Source organism: Alexandromys fortis, unplaced genomic scaffold (genome assembly GCF_014885135.2).
Source record: "Alexandromys fortis isolate MF-2015 unplaced genomic scaffold, M_Fortis_MF-2015_v1.1 scaffold_103, whole genome shotgun sequence".
Lineage (NCBI taxonomy): Eukaryota > Metazoa > Chordata > Mammalia > Rodentia > Cricetidae > Alexandromys > Alexandromys fortis.
The window spans coordinates 907,064-925,702 of NW_026067978.1; the positions used below are offsets into that span (position 1 = coordinate 907,064).

The 18,639-nt window shown below is 54.8% G+C and overlaps 1 protein-coding gene across 7 annotated transcripts in view; it reads right to left on the reverse strand.

The window, feature by feature from the left end:
- Tcf7 (transcription factor 7) overlaps positions 1 to 12,860 on the reverse strand; it is a 28,330-nt gene extending 15,470 nt beyond the window's left edge. For 2 of the 7 annotated variants that reach the window (XM_050157791.1, XM_050157789.1), the window contains exons 1-3: positions 12,425 to 12,860; positions 12,203 to 12,269; positions 11,631 to 11,755 (exon numbers count right to left, since the gene is read on the reverse strand). In XM_050157791.1, coding sequence (XP_050013748.1) covers positions 11,631 to 11,755; positions 12,203 to 12,269; positions 12,425 to 12,676 — 444 coding nt within the window. In that variant the 5' untranslated portion in view covers positions 12,677 to 12,860. The remainder of the gene's footprint in view (positions 1 to 11,630; positions 11,756 to 12,202; positions 12,270 to 12,424) is intronic. The other 5 variants (XM_050157796.1, XM_050157790.1, XM_050157794.1 and 2 more) reach the window with 4 other exon arrangements.
- Positions 12,861 to 18,639: the final 5,779 nt, after the last annotated feature.

An 18,639-nucleotide genomic window follows, 5' to 3' on the forward strand; every position in this document is an offset into this window, starting at 1 on the left:
GGGGTCCACATTTCCCAGTCTATAAAATGCCCATGAGAGAGTGGAATGTGCTGAGGCCTAGTGTGTTCTTATTTGTGTTTGCTAATATTCTTTTTGTATTAAGATCAAAAGGAAGAAAAAAAAAAGACAAAAGCAAGTCCTGTCCCTAGACAAAGGCTTTTCAGGAAAGCCAGCTTCATGCCAAGTTGGGACTGCAGGCCCTCCATGTCCTTTGGACCACTGCCTGGTCACCAGCAGACCAGGCTTCTGAGCTCCTCTCTGGCCTGCAGTGACCACAAGGGACAGTCCAAAACTGCTGTCCTCAGAATGCCCCCATAAGGCTGGCAGGAGGTGCTGGCTCCCAAGAAGCTTGTCCCTACGTGTCATACCTAGGCCTTGGGGTGCTGTCAGCTGCACAGCCCAGCTATTCCTAGACACCCCTGAAAGGGTTACCTTGGCCTGGGAAGCCTAGCAGCAGGCTTTGAGCTAAGTGAGGACCAAGCTGGCAAGGAAAACTCCACAGTGGACCATTTCTTCTGCCACACACCAAACCTGGCTCAACTTTATGGATCATTTACAGACTTCTCGTGGGACAGTTTCTTTGAAGAAGTCCTGGAATCTTGTCTCCCAACCAAGAAATGCAGCCCTCTTCACCCTGCGAGGACTGACCTTGCCAGGTGTCCAAGGGGAGGGCCAGCCCGACCCAGGCCCAGAGCTAGGAGGGGAAGGGAGAGCCCAAGTCTCTTCTTGGGGCCAGAGGAAAGCCACGCAGCTCCATGGCCTGTACCCTTCCCGTCTCTCATATTCTAGAAGAAATGAAGACAAGCAGCAAAGAGCATGTACAGCAGGGTAAGACCACATCCAGATCTGACCAAGTCTATGAGCCCCAGCTCCCCCGAGGAACTGTGTATGTCTGTTCATGTATATGTGCCGTGTTCATGCAGGAACATGTGCATAAATGTGCACGTGTATATGGCAGTCAGAGGCCAAAGATTTCCTCGTTTTCTATTTTCTGAGACAGGGTCTCTCGTGAAGGCCCGAGCTCACCAGCTAGGCTGGCTGGCTAGAAAGCTCCAGGGTCAGCGTCGGCCTGTACCCTGGCACTGGGTTCGCAAATGTACACTACCGCCAGCTTTTCATGGGTGCCGGGAGCTGAAACTCGGGTCTTTCTGCTTATACAACAGCCGCGCTACCAAAAGAGCCTCCCTCCTCGCCCCCCCCCAACCCCGAAGGTCGGTCTGCTCCTAGGATTATAGGCGTCTACCACTACACCCAGTTTATTCGGTGCTGGGAACTGAACCTAGGGAGGGTTTCCCGTGGGCCAGGCAAGTACTTGGCACTACACTGTTTCAGTTCTAGCACAAAAGAAGCTATCCTGCCATACATGAGATGTTTAACTGTTCTTTGTGCCCCTAGTGAGTGCCAACCCGAGAAGGACGCTGAGAATCTAGGAGTGAAAGGGGCAGATGCAGCCTGGACCCTCTAACCTTTCCAGCCGCTCCTGATCGAAGCTGCCATCCCTGCAGGTCTCACTTCACAGAGCAACCAACCTCTTGCCTTGGATCTCCCTTTATTTGTTCCCTATACCCCCAGCCCACAGGGCTGCCCACCACAGCAAGGCAGCTCCTGGGGCCGCACACTGCTTCAAAGCCCACCATCACGCTCTGGGGTGGCTGCCACAACCGGCACACCCCAAGTGTCCAGCCATGCCTGGCAAAGACCTCACTGCTCCCCACAGGCTGCCTCTAAGCATCAGGCCCACCCACCCTCTGCCTGCCTGGCCACCAGGCGGCCACAGAGCCATCTGATCTGAGTGAAACTTCAAACTTAATGACTTTCATGCTGGTTATTTAAAACGCAATGTAATTTTCTTAAACACCCTATTATTTCCTTTGATAGCTACAAAGCTCCCCCAATCCCATAAGCATGTTTATTTTTAGAGAAAAGAGTGGTTTGCAGTTGGTCAGAGACCATAGGGAGAGGAACCCACAGAAAGCAGGGCAAGGAGTCAGTGCTAGCAGCTGGGAGGCCCTCCTGCTGCTGGCTTTCCACGCCACCCATCATCAGACAGGCCCACCCTTCCCTTCCCAGCACCTCAGCCAGTGACCCTTCTAGCCCACACTTGACAGCGGCCTTGGTGCCCTTGATGGTTCCACTTGCTGCTCACGAGCCTCCCACAGGATTCCAGGCAAGGACAGGCCTAGGGAAGGGTCCGCAACATACCTTCTGGCAGCTTTTCTCCTGTTCCAGACAGTCTGCCCCTGGTAAGGCCTCGGGCCTGAAGCCTTGGCCAACAGAGTAAGAGAAGCGTCTAGATACAGCAGCCTCAGGCACTGGCTGCCTACATTGGGTGGGTGGGTGGGTTATGTGCAGCCCTGCCATTCGGGGCTCCTGGGTAAGGGAGGTGGTATGGAGGAGGGTTTATGTGCAGAGGTCAGCTGAGCCCCACCAGTGCGGGGCGTCCTCAGGGAGAAGCTATTTTTAGGTCTGAAGCTTTCATGTGGCTGAATGATGGGAGTTTACAAAGCATCAGTAATGCGTTTCAGATGGCGGCCCAGCAGGCCAGGAGGCCGGGCCCCTGACACCAGAGACAAGTCAGAGTTACTCAGCGGCTCCATCCTGGGTTCCCATCACCTGTCCTACCCAAGGCCCACCTCATCAGGCCTTTCTAGTTTCTCTCTCTGAACCTCAAGAATCTTGCTGGGGCCAGGATTCCCACCCATTGAGGACACTGAGACCCAGAGAAGCCAACAGGCCACCACCAACAACCCCCTGCCCCATGGAAAACCAGTTTGAGGGAGTGCTCTACCATCACTGACCCAGGCCTGCTCAGACTTAATGGGATTTGGGCAGCACTGACCATGCACATCCTGAGCCCACACCCATTGTTCCCCTGGGGCCCAGACCTGCCCACCCAGGCCTGGAGTCTCTGCTATACACACGTCATCTGGAAGCAGACAGTGTGGGGCCCAGACAGCTCCCCTGGCCTTGAAGAGGGAGGTGGCTGTTTTAATGGGGGGTGAGGGGTTGTGGAGGAAGCGAATTTATTTGACAGCGTCTGCTTCCTCTGATCTCCAGGGAGTTCTGGATGTGGAGTCGGGGCCTCGAGGGAAGGCTGTGTCACCCGGTTGGCTCTGGCTCTAAGGCAGAATCTGGGTGCAGTCCAGGGAGGCAGTCTCCATGGGTGGGACAGGCCACAAGAGCAGCCTCCTGGCAGCTCAGACCCAAACTCACACCCTTCCCAACTCTGCTGAGGCAAAGGCCCTCAGCAAGTGAAAGGCATCCTCCATCCTGAGGGGCTGCTCCAAAAGCCCTGTGTACCAAGCAGACCTGCGGCAGTAGCTAGTTACAGAACCTCTGGTGAGAGCACACCCTGCTGAGCGCTGGTGATACCAGCCTGTAGTCTCAGTTACCCAGGGGGCTGAAACCAGAGGAGCTCAAGAGCTGCAAGTGCTCCAGAGTGGGTACAAGGCCAGCTTAGGAAGCGTAGTGAGACCTTATCTCAAGAAGTACAAGTGGTGGGCTGGAGCGATGCCTCAGAGGTTAAAAACATAAACTGCTCTTCCAGAGGTCCTGAGTTCAATTCCCAGCACACAGATGGTGGCTCACAACCATCTGTAATGAGATCTGGTACCCTCTTCTGGTGTACAGGCATATATGCAGGCAGAACACTGAATACATAATAAATAATAAACCTTAAAAGAAACAAATTTAAGAACAAAAAGTACAAGCGGTTACGGTAGCTCACAACTATTAACTCCAGGACCCGGGTGGCAGAGGGAGGAGGAGCATTACAAATTCCATGCCAGCCTGGGCTACACAGCCAGTTCCAAGTTAACCAGGGGGACACCGAATGGGTGAGAAAGAAGAGGAGTACCTGGGGATATAGCTCAGTGGTAGAGGGGTTTTGTTTAAATCCTCAATACCACCAAAAAACAAACAAAGAGAACCCCAATAAAACAGGTGACAAACCCACCAAGGCTAAGAAAGCTTTCCAGTCTGAGGCCAACCACCCAAGCCATGTTTGTCTGTTTTTTTTTGTTTTGTTTTGTTTTTGAGACTGGGTCTACAGCCTAGGCTGGCCTTGAACTCAGGGATGAACCCCAGGGCTTTGTGGGTGATAGGTAGGCACTCTACTAACCGAGCTTGAGCCACATCTTTTCAGAGTCTGTTTTTGTTTTTAGGTGGTTTGTTGTTGTGGGTTTTTGGTTGTTTTTTGAGACAGGGTCTTTCTATTTAGTCCCAGCTGCCCTGGAACTTGCTATGTAGACCATGGTGGCCTCAAACTAACAGAGATCTACCCGCCTCTACTTCCCGAGTGCTGGGACTAAAGGTGGGCACCACTAGAGTCAGTGTGTGAGGGGAAGCTACAAACTGCCTGAAAGAGGCAGAAGAAAATGTTCTGAGTTCTAGGGACCTCCTTTTTTTTTAATTTTTAATTCATTTTATGTATCAACTACATTTCCCCCTCCCTTCTCTCTTTCCCCACCCTCACCCTACTCCCCATCCACTCCTCAGAAAGGGTAAGGCCTCCCATGGGGAGTCAACAAAGCCTGGCACATTTAGTTGAGGCAGGACCAAGACACTTCCCCTGCATCGAGGCTAAGCAAGGCATCCCACCAGATGGAACGGGCTCCAAAAAGCCAGCTCATGACCCAGGGAAAGATCCTGGTCCCACTGCCAGGGGTCCAGGGACCTCCTTAAATCCCTGGTGTCTTGCTAGATGAATCCTTGGTTAGAGGCTCTCCTCCACCTTGACTGGATCGCTAATGGGCTGCAGGACAGAGCGCCCACCTTGGAGGCTCTCTGGCCTTACACCAGCCAACACCCTTGGGTCTCCCTAGCCCAGAGCTCACCCCTCCCACGGTCTGCTCACATTCCTCCAATCACCCTGCCACTCCCAGTGTCCACCCTGCCCCAGCTGCCAGCTCTGCCTGCCACGGTCCTCCGCCTCCATATCCAACCCAAACCATCTGTGGTGGGTACCGCCCTGCCCTGCCAAGGCTGCCAGCCCACTGCATGTGCCCACCGGCCCTCCCTGGTCTGGAACCAGTGAGGCCTGGGTCCCAAGGTCACATGCAGGACCCTTACCCGCAGCCTTCCCCAGCCTCACCTCACACTCCTCAAGGACCCTGGGATTGGGTCTGTCCAGGTGACAGGAAATGAACCCGTCTAGGCCTCTCTCTGCTCCGCTCCACCCAGCGCGCCCTCCCACTCTCTGCTGCATAGGCTTCTCTCAGGAAGCCTCACCAGCTGCCCCCACAGCCTTTCACTCCTGTGCCTTCTATCCAGCAGAGCAGAACCTCAGCTGAGCCAGGACTCTCGGGCAGCAGCTCTTTGTCTCGCCAAGGATTGAGCTCTGTGGGCAGTAGTAATCTCCCATCCATGTGGCTCAGAACTAGAGTGTGGACCCAAGTTCTAGCAGGGGATGCTGGCTGCCTGGGGAACCCCAGCCCAGCCTGAGGTATAGGAGGCCACAGCTGCCACGGCTCAGTCCCAGGCCTCCAGTGTAGCTCCCACTCAACTGTGGACTTCCCAGGCTGGGGAGTGGCATATCCACTGGGAAGAGAGGGTGCATGAGCGAGCTCCTGAGAACCTGAGCACGGTACAGCTGGGGGTGGTGATGCTCCTGCGACCCGACAGAACACCTGCTTCCTCCAACGGAGCTTTGTTTGTACACAGTGGCAGGAAACACCAGTCACAAGGTGTGAGGGGGTGTGACTCCATGGCTCTGGGACCACAGCAGTCTGAGGAGGTTCAGAGGGACTGTGGCTTACCTGCCCCCGCTCTTGGCCCACTATGACCTGATCTAACCTCAGTTATAGGACTTCAAACTGGCACCCCTAGCACTCAACCTCGCTGCTTTCGGGGGCAGGGGAGGACTGTGGGTTCTATCGAGTGCACCCTCCACCCCACCCGCCTGTGACTGCACCCCAACCCACAGCTCAGAGCAACCACAGAACCAGGCAGAGCTGGGGCAGAACACTGGATCCTACTGGTCCCAGCAACCAACCCTATCAGGGCTTGGTGATGGCCTCAGCCTGAGGATATAGTCCATCTGCCCCAGTGAGCCAGCTCACCCTACCCTCCCAGGGGACTTCAGAAGCAGCCCTGCAGCTGTAGCAGGGCAGGATCTGTATGGCATGGCACGTTTCCTGACCCTGACAACAGCAACAAGGTGTGAGCCACCCTCAGAGATTCCCAGCTTGGGGACAGAGAGAGGCAGCAAACAGTCCAAACGCTACACCAATCCTTCACAGCCCCCCCCCCCCCCCCCCCCCCCCCCCCCCCCCCCCCCCCCCCCCCCCCCCCCCCCCCCCCCCCCCCCCCCCCCCCCGGCTTCAAAGAAATGCAGTTCCTGGGAACTTCAAGTTCCACTGCCCACCCACTGAGTGCAAAGCAATGAAGACAAAAATGTCACTTCAGTCCAGGGGTGCTCAGGCTTTGTGTCAGCTGGGGAGCAGTCACAAACCTACAGCGAGTGACCTGGGCTCCACTACTTTCTGGTCCCAGAATTAGTCTGGATATTGTGCTTTAAGAACATCATCCAAACAGATGCTGAGGTAAAGAACTGGAAGCCATATGGGCACTGCCTGGGGCTACACGTCCACAGAGCCCTCCAAACGGGAGCCTCTGTGTGCAGGGCCAGGAAAAGACCTGCGAATGGCTCAGCAGCCAAAGACGGGAAATCTCTGCTCCCTTTTCCTTACAAACCTGATTTCCTCACATTCTGACTGAGGGCTTTGTATGCACTAAACCTTTGTGGTGTTGGTGTGCGGGGGGGGGGGGGGACTGACTTTCAGGAATGGCGCATCCCACCCAATAACCCATAAGGCTGGGCAGGTGCCACATAGGAGCCTGAGTCCTATACCTTCAGGGTTCAGACCTCTCTAGTCTGAAGAGGAAGCATGGTCCTTTAGATGGGAAGATGGGAAGCTATGTGAAGGCCCGTGAACCACTCCTGGGCCCAGGAGAGCTACTGTCAACCACAGTCAATGCCTGCCCCCAAATGCCCTGGCACCTGTCTGGCGAAGTTGTAAATCTTCACTCTGCTTCTAGAAGGGTGCTTGCTAGTCCACTTTCAGATGGTAAAACAGGTGACATCAACAGACGGATACAGCAGTGCTCTGGAAAGCAGTGCCCACTGCCTTGGTCTGAGGAGCTGCCAGGTAGCCAAGGCCCTGATCCCGACTAGTCAGAGGCTCCTGGAGGAGACAGCTGAAGTAAGCCCTGAATGAGGCACGAGAAGGTGGTACCCGCGCGAAGAGCTAGAGAAGAGACAGCGAGCTGGGGGCACAAGTGCGAAAGTTGGAGGTAAGGGGGATCTCTAGGCATGGGCCCCACAAGGACATGGGGCTGGCTACTGGGGGAGGGTGATGGGGTGATGGGGAGCCTCGGCACTCAGGCTGCAGTGGTATAGACTTTCCTCCGCAAGCAGTGGAAGCCCTAGGAGGTTCAAGGAGACAAGAGATGGGAGCTGACCCAGGTTCCTAAGGAACCCTTTCACTGCTATGTGGTTACTGGTTAAGGTATGGGTCAGGGGCGGATGGGGAGGCAAGGGGACACTGGAGGAGGCATCTGCTGCCATCGGGAAGAAGTAACAGGGTGGATACTAGGTGGGCGGCCTGACAAAGTAAAGAATAGGGAGGTCTGAGAGGTATCTGGAGACGCATCCCTGGGCCACACAGCTGTCTGGAGGGCCCTTCCCTGTAGTCTTGTTGAATAAGCAGTGGCTTACAAGGCTGCTCACTGGAACCCCTCACAGCCATAGCCGGACCTTCTGAAATAGCTGGGCATTCCCGAGGACAATCCTGTTTATGGTCATGTGGCATCCTGGCGCCACAGCCCACCTAACTCCCCCTAACAAGCTTCACTGTGACCTAGACTGGTACCTAGTCACCATAAGGCTTGCAGCAAACCCCTCTGTGGAGAAGGCTGATGGCACTCCTTCTTACCCAGCTCTGACAGGGAGGACACAAGCTGGCAGTACCTCCTCCCTCCTTGGCTCCCAAGAGTCCTGCTTAACCTCTCACTTCTGCTCCGCCAAGGGTTCACCGTAGCCTGGACCTCAACCCGGGAACACAGCGGAGCCCAGGGACCCAAGGAGGAGTCCTGTGTCTCCCAAACAGGACCAGCGGTTAGGCCCTCCAGAGGAGCACCTATATAAGTAACCAGAGAGCTGCAGGGAGACGAGGGACAGGGAACTGTGGCCTTTGCCATGGACAAAACCCTCAGCCTTAAAAAACAAGATGTAACTCACATACTGTAAAACTTACCACTTTAAAGCAACCAGTTCTGTGGCTTTAGTAGCTATGGAGGCCTGTGCAGCCGTCATCATGATCTCACTCTGTCATCTTTATCTCCCCCCAAAGAAACCCCACAGCCACTAGCAGTCACCCCCCACCCCATCCTCAACTGCCTGCAACCCCTGGCAACCACCAAGCTCTCCTGTCTAACTGTTCTGGATTTTGCCATTCCAGGTCATAGGCTCCAACAAGAGCCCATTGGAAAGGCCAAAGATTCATGTTGCCTCTGCCCTGTTTGGGATGGCACCATCACACAAAGCCATTTGCCTGAGTTTCCCTAAGGCACGACACATTACTCAGCCCAGCACCTACCCCCAGAGCCCAGTCTAGCGCATCGGCTTGCTCCCTGCTCTCCTTACCCCAACTCTGTTCTGAGTCTCAAATCAGAGGACCCAAGATAAAAACCAAGCCAAAGCCTGTTGCCAAGCCCGACACAGCTTCGGTTTGATCCCTGGAACCCACATGGAAGGAGAAAACAACTCTCCCAAGTTCTCTGACTCCAACACACATGCACCAGCATGCGTGAGTACACACACACACACATACATGCATGTAGAAACAGACAAAAACCCCATAATCCCCGACTATTGGTCTAGACTGCTAACTGCCTGCAAGCCGACAGGAGATGCCCACCAGCACCGGTTGAGGAGTCAACCTAGAGAAGGTGTAAAAGAAGCCAAAACACCAAAGAAGCTATTTGGGCAGGGGGTGAGAGTCTGCGTTCCACAGCAGCTGGCTCACTGCTCTGGGCCAGGCTCAAGCTGGCCTGTTTAGAAGCCTCCGATGTGGTAGCCACGTGGACGGAGAAGGTCCCTGGAGCAGGCTTTCCCCGATACCCAGGGAGGCCTACTCATTGGTCTTGGGCATCTCAATATAACCACTGATCTCCTGCATGCCCTCAGGAAAGGCTGGGCGGTGAGAGAGAGAGAGAGAAGGCCCTTGTGCAAGGCCAGTCGGCAGGCATGAGCAGCTTACCGGCTGTCTTCCTACATAGGAGTGTGGGAAAAGATCAGCTTTAGCAAAAGACTCCCTGCCCCGGGGCCCCTGCAAGGCACTCCTTACCTGCTAAGAGAATGAGGGCGTCTTTCCCACACCACACAAGTGAGCCTTGAAGTCAGGTGACAAACGTGCTCCCAAACCATGGGATGACCAACTCTGCTTTGTAAAACCTTGCTCTGCTCGAAACACCCACACAGTTCTTCACGGGTTGCAAGCTACTTTTACTTTTTCCTAACTTTTATTTGCTGTGTTCTATCGGGGTTCTCGCGGGGCCAGAGAGATGGCTTAGCAGCTAAAAACACTTGTGTAGGCCTGATGATCTGAGTCCCGGCCTTAGAACCCATGTCAAAGTGTAGAGAACAGACTTCACGGAGTTAGCCTGAGAGTGCATGTCCTCGGATACATTACACACACACACACACAACAAAAGATAGTCTCTTTACACGCATGCACCTCTATTGCCCTAATCCAGCATCCCTCCAACACAAGCCCCTGCTTCTGTCTTTTTTGTCCTGCTCAGCAGCCGATGCCATGGCCAAGAAAATCAGTACCAGAGCCTGTCCTCCCCTTCCCATGTTACCAGGAGGCAGTGGTGAAGACAGTGGCTGAGAAGGAAGGCGCGGCGGGGGGGGGGGGGGGGGGGGGGGGGGGGGGGGGGGGGGGGGGGGGGGGGGGGGGGGGGGGACACGACCGGACAGGGACACACAGCTGTCCATCTGCTGCAGCTTGAGAAGGACTCCAAAGCAAAATCCATACATCCCTAAGTCAGGTAGTGCTACTGGTCCTGACAGTGGGAACCCACAGGTCTGCTCGTGAACTTCTCTACATCCACCCTCACCCTTAGGCTGAATAGCCCCCTCCGCCTATTGCTGGCAGTTCAAGGCATCTCCTGTCTCTGGCTCAGTCTGTGAGTGAACCCCCAAATCACACTGCCTTCTCCCTGTGTTGCTGGGCAGTCCTGAACACCGACCCTGCCAGGCAAGTCCTGGGGGCGCTGCCTTTTGTCTAGTCATGGATACCACAGTGAGCCTAGTCCCAGCCCAAATGCTTGCCAGTGATTTCAAACTGGTAGGTTATATCAACTGGCCCCCAGATCAATGGCTTTACACCCATTAGGGGATTTTACAAGGTTATCTTTGTTAAACATTGCTTGCACAAGGAACTAGTCACTAGAGCAAGTGGCAGAGTCGGGAGCCAGCCACCTCTTCACATACAAGAGAAGCACCTCATATACCCCAAGTCACCCCAGAGCAGAAAGGCAGGCCACACACCCGACCCACACAGCTTACAGGTAAAGAATAAGAGTCCATGTCCAGATTTCCCTCTAAGTGGCCCAGACTCCCCCACCCCACCCTCCTAGCAGGGACTCTTAGCCAAAGCTTATTCCTGGAGAACAGCCTCCATCTACCCTCTCACTGCCCACTAGCTTCAGTAGGAAGCTGCTCTCAGAACCACCATGCTTAGTTTCCTGTCTTCTGCATGGATCCTGCCACTTGCCAGCAGAGCTTCTAGCCTAGGGCCCCAACCTGCCCTGGGCTACGGCTATACCCAACAGACCTCCATGCTTCCCGTACCCCTAATCCCCAACTCAGGATAGTCCAGAATCCTACTAGGACCTTCTCACAAGTGGTGTTTTGCTGCTCCCCAGCTCAGAAGCAGTTCCTCACGCTCCTACCTGCAGCAAAGGGCCAGCGGTCTGGCTCACGATGAGCACAAACACATCACAAAGCCTGACATTAATGCATGCAGCTGACCCCCAACCAACACCCCTGATTTGTAGCACATTTATTAAACCCTTCCTGGTGTGTGTGAGGCCAGGCCAGCCTGCTCAAAACACATTCTGCTGCGTGGCAAGGGTCCCCAGCAAGGGCTTTTATGTATTGTCAGTGAGGACACGGTGGAAAGGTGAAGGTAGCTCCTGAGGCACTAGTAGGAACCGGAAAAGATGAGGTCTTCTACCCATGCTTCTTACCAGAGCTCCCTTGCTTCTCTGGAGATAGCGAAACCGCAAAGCTCCTGTTCAGAGCATGCACATCACGCTAGGGAAGCAAACCGGCTCAGCTCAAAACAGTTTTCAGAAAGACCCCGACCCCCGGCCCCAGCAAGGTCCAACAAAGGCACCTGCATGGGCAAGCTGGAAGGGCAAAAGCCAACAGTATGTGAGAAGCGCGGAGCCCAGGCACTCCAGAGTTCTCCTTTTGGGTCAGACTCCACGGAGTGTGAGCTGGAAAAGGGCATCTAGGAATTCTTAGTCTGGGCAGAAGTCCCTTTTTTTATCCAAGCTTCATCTGCATAGGCAAGAAAGTAGCCAGTCCATTACCGGGCCTGACTGCTGGGGTCACTTACCAGCGGGGGTTGAGACTGGGGGTGCTGCCCTGCTCCGGAGGCCGGTGGGTAGTGCATGAGCAGATTGAAGGCAGAGTAGACAGTCTCTTTGTACATGCCGCTGGCACACTCCGGGGCCTTCAGGCCTGGAAAAACCACAGCTGGGTCAGACACCAGCCCAGCCAGCTGCTCCTAAGGGCTGAAAGCTGTCTGATCAAGAGAAAAACAAAAAAACTGCCAAGGGGTCCCCTTCAAGTTCGTGACTTGATAGGGAACGGGGACCGACGAACGGGTGAGAATATCCGCAATGCCAAGTTTTGGGGAAAGACCCAGAGTCCAGGCCTCCACTTAGAGGCCGGGACTTGACTCTTCACCCCACCCTCCCGTCTGGGAACCTTAGCCAAGGCTGGCTCCTCAAGGCGAAGGATTAGTCAGTCACCTGGGCTGGAGGGGAGGCGGGGATGGCGGGGGTCTGTTTACTCCTATAAAGGTCAGGGCACCGGAAGTGACTCTAGCTCAGCGGCGCCCGGGAAACCCGCCCCCCACTCCCCCACCCCGGGTTCTAGCGCCTTCCCGAGCCGCGCAGAGCTCACCGTCCTCTAGGGACTCTGCAAGTTTGTCAGGGAAAAGTCTCTGCGAAGTGTGCTCTCGTCCCAGGGCCTGCAGAGCAAAGCAGAGGGGTCGTGAGGGGCGGAGGAGACACGAGGGGGTCCGGGGATGGGACCCACGAGAGCCGCGGGCGCGGGGGGGGGGGGCGGGTCCGCTCGATCCCAACCCAGGACGAGGCCCTTTGGGGAGGAGCGGGCCGGGCTCACCTCGGGGGCTCCCTCGGCCTCTCCGTGCACCCGGACGCCGGGACCCGGGACCCCGGCGCCTGCGGCCGCGCCCTCGGACTCATTCACCAGTGAGGACTTGAGCTCGGCCAGGTCCCGCTCGGGGCCCGCGGCGCTGTCGCGGCTCTTGTCGTCCTGTTCCTCGCCTTCGTCTTGGAAGGCCAACAGCTCGTCGGGCGCGCCGAGGTCGTCGCCAGCACCCGCACCGCCCCCGCCCGAGTCCAGCTGCGGCATGGTGCGTTGCGCCCGCCGGGGCGCCGGGTGCGGGGCGCGGGGCGCGGAGGCGGCGAGCCCAGGGTGCGGAGCTCCGAGCCCGGAGCGCGGCGGGCGGAGCGCGCGCTGACTCCGCCTGAGCGGCCAGTGGGCGCGGGGCACAGCGGCTTCGGGAGCTGGCGGGTCGGAACATCAAAGGCGCCGCGGGCTGAGAGCCGGGGGCGGGGCGGGCGCCGGGGCGGGGCCGAGGTGGTGGGAGGGGCTAACGCGCCAGGCCCCGCCTCTCCTCTCCCTGGAGAGACTGGGACAGGCCTACTGGGCATAGTCTTAAAGGGCTCGCTCTCCTCGAGCTATTCCCAGCCTGAAGTCCGTCGCGAAACCGTAAGACTTCGCTTCCTTACCTACCAGACAGCCACAACTTGCGCCCAAGTTTCTCCTCCCGCTGCGAAGAATGCGGCGCCTTAGACCCGTGGGATGTGTAGGTGGCTTGGAACCATGGTGTGAACGGCATGCTGTGCCTGATCTGGAGGCTTCCTAGGGGTCCGGGCTGGTGCAGGATGGACCCAGAGACACACACACCCCTCTGCCTGGGCTTCTCCGGTCTGCTGAGAATGGACCCAAATACACACACACACACACACACACACACCTGCCTCTTTCACCATCCCTGAGCCGACCGAGGATTTTATTCCAGACCTCCCGCCAACATTGGCACAAGCATTCGCACCTCACGTTTATTGAGCGCTGGTTACATGTGTTACATGTGCAAGTCAAACACTGAAAATCTATGACATGGCGGCTCCGAGACTCAGAGGACGAGGAAGGACCGTAGCCACTCACGCCGGCTCTCCAGCCACTCACCAACCCGCTAAGACTTTCCCAACTAAGTTCGACGCCTAGAACCTGCTGCCTAGGAACTGAGACTTCCGGTGGCCACGTGGGCCGAGCGAGTCGGTCATGGGCTCTATGGGCAGCAGCTCAATCCGGGAAGTGGCATCCCAGAACCCGTTGACCCTGAGGCTAATTAGGGCCGCGTCTTCAGAAGCATCTCCTTGGCACTCAGGGCCTTGTCCACGCGAATCTCCAGGACACGGGTGGCCTTAAGCGGCCACTGCTTCTGCAAGACACTAGACCCTTTGGAAAGCGAAGCAGTAAACTGGAGACTCACACACCTCCGCCCCAAGCACGTTTCGGTGTTGGAGTCAGTGTGGACCCTTCTACCTCTGGCGAGAGCAGTTGGAACAGAGGGCAATTTGTGGAGGAGGACACTAACCGCCTCTCCGGCTCCGGGCCCCACAGGACCCCTGGCAGCGGCGCAAAGGCGGCCGGAAGACAGCCGCACCGCCCCTCCCGGTCCAGGCCCAGCCTGCCTGGCCAAGGATCAAAGAGACAGAGCCTTGCTTCTCAGCGCTCAGATCCTATCAGCGCCCTGCCAGCGGGACTTCTGGGTCCTCCAGATCCCGGCCGGGATGCCCATTTTACCCCCTCCCCAGAGCTGGGGCGCTTGGCCATTAGTGCTCAGCTTGGCAATCGAGATGCGGTGCAGACCCCGCCCTTGGCGCCTCTCGAGTCTTCTTCCCGCAGGTGCCAGCTTGCTGCTGACTTAGACCCCATCCTCTCTAGATTGGGGGCAGGGCAGGGGCTCCAACGGAAAGCTACAGGAGAGGAAAGGTCCCAGGGCGAGGCTTCTTCAACCTCAGCTCTGAGGGCTGGTTTTGGGGTGTGCACCTCTATAAGAAAGTTGCACAGAAATTGAGATCACCTTAAGCCACGGCTCTGTGGGTTCTCCTGTGTTTATGGGAGACTCCAGTTCTGGCCAAAGTTGCTTCCATGCTACTTGGCAGACCCTGATGTCCCAACTGACACAGGCCATTAAGGGTCGAATTTCTCACTAGCCACTAAGAAAAGTCAGGGAAGAGGAGGTGTGATTCCCACGCCTCTCTCAGAGTAATTTTTTTTCCAGTTTGGTGTTGCCCTTTTATCAAAGAGCAAGGCCGTTCTCTTTATTGGCTCAGGAGCCTATCCTCAACCGGCAGCGAAAGGGAATTTTTTTATATACCCTTATTTGGCAAAAGAAAATATACTTTTCTTGATTTGCTCACTCTCTCACCCTCAAGTGTCTTTGGATGACTTTATGGAGCTGTGAAAGCCCCCAGGCCTGGGAACCATTGCCCTGGGGGATCCTGGCTCCCAGCCCCACCCCGTCGGGATGAGCAGTGAGGGGGTGGCCGAGGAGGGGGACTTGGAGTGTAAGGAGGGGGAGGACAGGGGCGGAAGGGTTGAGTCTCCGCCTCCACATCCACACTGAGCTCAGTCGAAAGGCTTGCTGAAGAGCCGCTGCTGTGCCCTCACACAAGATGGTGGGCAGGGGTGCAGGCGCAGTGGGATCAAGAGACCTGGAGCAGTTAGCACGGCTTCGGGGTGGGTGAGGTGGGGGCGGTGAAATTCATCTGGATGTGGAAAGCTAACCCAGCCAGGGCTACACAGTGAGAGTCTGTCTGAAGCAAATAAATAAATAAATAGGCAGGTATCTCCCAGCAGGAGCCCCTTGCCCAGACAGCACTGATTCTCTGATCATCACCTGTCAGATGACTTCATATCCTAGGTGATTGCACCAGCAAATCCGCAGGAGCTTCACACAGATCACCTCATTTAATCATCATCGGACCCTGTGACACGGCGGCAATTGTCCCCATTTTCCTAAGGAGGAAACTAAAGCTCAGAGAGGTTGTGTGAGTCACCCAAGGTGTCATAGCTTCAAAACGAGGGGTGCCAAGCTGAGCTTCCAGCTCCCGGCTGTCAGACCCCGGAACCCACACCTAACTAACTGCCTACCACACTTAGATCCCGGTTGGATCTCAGAGGAACTTTCTTTTCCCCTCGAGACAGGGTTTCTCTGTATAGTCCTGGCTGTCCTGGAACATCTTTTGCAGTCCAGGTTGGCCTCGAACTCACAGAAATCTGCCTGCCTCTGCCTCTGCCTCCCGAGTACTGGGAAAGAACATCTGATTTGTGAGTGGCATTGACAAACAAGATGCTGAAGAACCTACTATTGCTAATAGAAGGGCCTGATTTTGAGGGGATTCTTACTTCATTGGAAGGGCTAGAGGGCTAGGGATGTGGCTCAGCTGGTAGGATGTCTGCCCAGCATGTGTGAAGCACTGGGCTGGATCTCACATAAACTGAAGGTGGTGGCTCATGTCTCTGGTTCTAGGACTCAGCAGGTATATGCAGAGGCATCAGAAGCTCATGGCCATTCTGGACCCTATGTCAAAGAGATGCATTTCGGTGGCCGAGTCCTTTGGTGGAGACTCTCCTGGAAGTTCCCACAGGGTTGGAGGACCAGATTAACTCTGGGAGAGATTCAAGTTTTCTGTGGCCAAGCCATGGGTGGTGACTGTAAAAGGGACTTCATCTTTATGCAAATGAACCAGGTGAGCTTGCTGGGCCTCAGAGGCTGGAGTCAAAGGACCCCTTCAGTCTCGGCAGCTGGAGAAACGAAGTTCCAGAGTTTGTAACTCATGGGACCCATCACTGGCCTTCTCAGAGCCTCAGCACCCCCGTGGGTGGAACCGGTGTCAATCTGGGCCTGTCTCTCCCTCATGCTAGCATGTGGCTGGGTGAATCACTGTCTCCTAGTAAAGAGCTCCGCACAAAGCCTGGCACATTCCAAGGCTCTAATAAATGGGTGCTCGTGAGCTCGATATTTTTCGGAAGTTGTTAGGCTAATTGGCTCTTCATGTAATGCCATGTAAATCATCTGACTGTTCTCATGGCCTGAGCCCACTTAATCATAGCTAAGGCTGAAAATATACATTTCCTCTCCTTTCCTTTCAAGTTCCTTTAACATGAAAGGCCCTCATGAACTCTCTGACCTTTTCTAACAGGGGGATCCTTGAAATGTGGCATTTCCAGAAAATGGCTCAAAGGAGCCCCAGATGGATTGAGTAAATTACAACAGGGAGAGAGACTCAGGAGCAAGCAGAGAGCAGCCCTCTTCCTGCCTGCCAGCCCGCTTGCCATCCTGTTGGGACTTGCCAGGAGCTGCCTGCAGGGTAGTTGCAGGCTCCTGGAAAGACCGTCCCCATGGGCGAACTTCTCTCTAGGCAGAGCTGAACATAGTTCCTGGGGCAGACTCAGGTCTGTTCCTAGAAACTCTCTGGAAGTTGCGTGTCTGTGTGTCTGTGTAAGGGGGGGGGGGGATGTGATGTAAGGGTGTGTGTGTGTGTGTCTGTGTCTGTGTAAGGGGGGATGTGATGTAAGGGTGTGTGTGTGTGTGTGTGTGTAAGGGGGATGTATAGCACACACAACAGCAGTGATACAGTGGCATGATGTGGCTGTCTAGAAATGGAGCAAGAAGTGGTAGGGAGCCAGTTTTTCTTTCATATAGAAGGATGAGGGCTGGGATATAACTCGGTTGGTAGAGGGCTTGCCAATCAGGCCTCAAACTCTGGGTTTAGTCCACAGCACCACACAAGCTGAGGATTCCTAGTCAGCCATTCTAGTTCAATTGGTGAGCTCCAGGCCAATGAGATACCCTGTATTTAAGGAGGCTGATGGCTCCTGAGAATGACCTCTGAGGTTGTCCTCTGGTCTACACTCATACACACACACACACACACACACACACACACACACACACACACACGTGTTTTTTAAAATATGAGAGCTGGTTAAAAGCATTGGCTGTGCTGGGCAGAGGTTGTGTACACCTTTAATCTTAGCACTTGAGAGGCAGAGGCAGACAGATCTCTGAGTTCGAGGCTAGCCCGTTCTACAGAGTGAGTTCCAGGAGAGCCAGGGCTACACAGAGAAACCCTGTCTCGAAAAACCAAACCAAACCAACAAACACAACAAAAAAAAGCACTGTCTGCTATTTTAGAAGATCCCAGTTTGGTTCTCAGTAGCTCACAACTATCTGTAACACCAATTTCAGGATATCTGACACTCTCTCGGGGCCTCTGCAGGCACCAACATGAGCATGGTACAGACATACATGCAGGCAAAACACCCATACATATATAAGTGCTAAGTCGTATGTGGGTTTTTATGTTTAGGTCCTTTGAATCATCTCTGACTAAATAGCTAGTTGGAGATCGGCTAGGAATACATGAGATCTTGTCTCAAAATAAATAATAACAACAACAACAACAACAATAAGACAGTTATAAGGAAAAAAGTTGGCTTGCTAGACCATGCTATAAGCCCTGCACTTGGGAGGTTGAGGCAGGAAGGTGGCTAGTTCAGGACCAGGGTGAGCTACATGGTGAGTCCAAGTCCAGGGTAGGAAACCTAGCAAGACCCTCTCTTTAAAAAACTCAAAAAGCAGGTGGGATGGCTGGGGGTACAGCTGAATGAGAGAGCGCTTGTCCAGCATGACTGTGGCGAGGCCTTGGGTCCTGCCACAGAAGGGGAGGAGAGCAGATAGTGGTGGTTTTATGCAATACCAAGAACTACTATAAAAATATAAACTGCAACCAGGCAGTGGTGGTGCACGTATTTAATCCCAGCACTCAGGAGGTAGAGGCAGGCAGATCTCTGGGAGTTTGAGGCCAGCCTGGTCTATAAGAGCTAGTTCTAGGACAGGCCCCAAAGCTACAGAGAAACCCTGTCTTGAAAAACAAACAAACAAACAAACAAAAATAAAACCAAAACAAAGCAAAACCCAAACAAACAAAAAACTTCATAATGGCTGGGCATGGTGGGTACTCAGCACTCAGGAGGTAGGCAGGGTAGATCTCTGTGAGTTCGAGGCCAGCTTAGGCTTAGTCTCCATAGCAAGTCCCTGGCCAGCCAGGGATATACAGTGAGACCCTGTTAAAAAACAAACAAACAAAAACCCTAAATAATAAAACTCTTTTAGCTATGTAATTTGTCCTGATGAAATCCAAAAGAACTGTGCCTAAGATGGGGAATTAAGAAATCTGTTCCACAGGTTCAGCAGGCCTGTAGCACTATTTCCCGCAGGCCAAATCCCATACTGG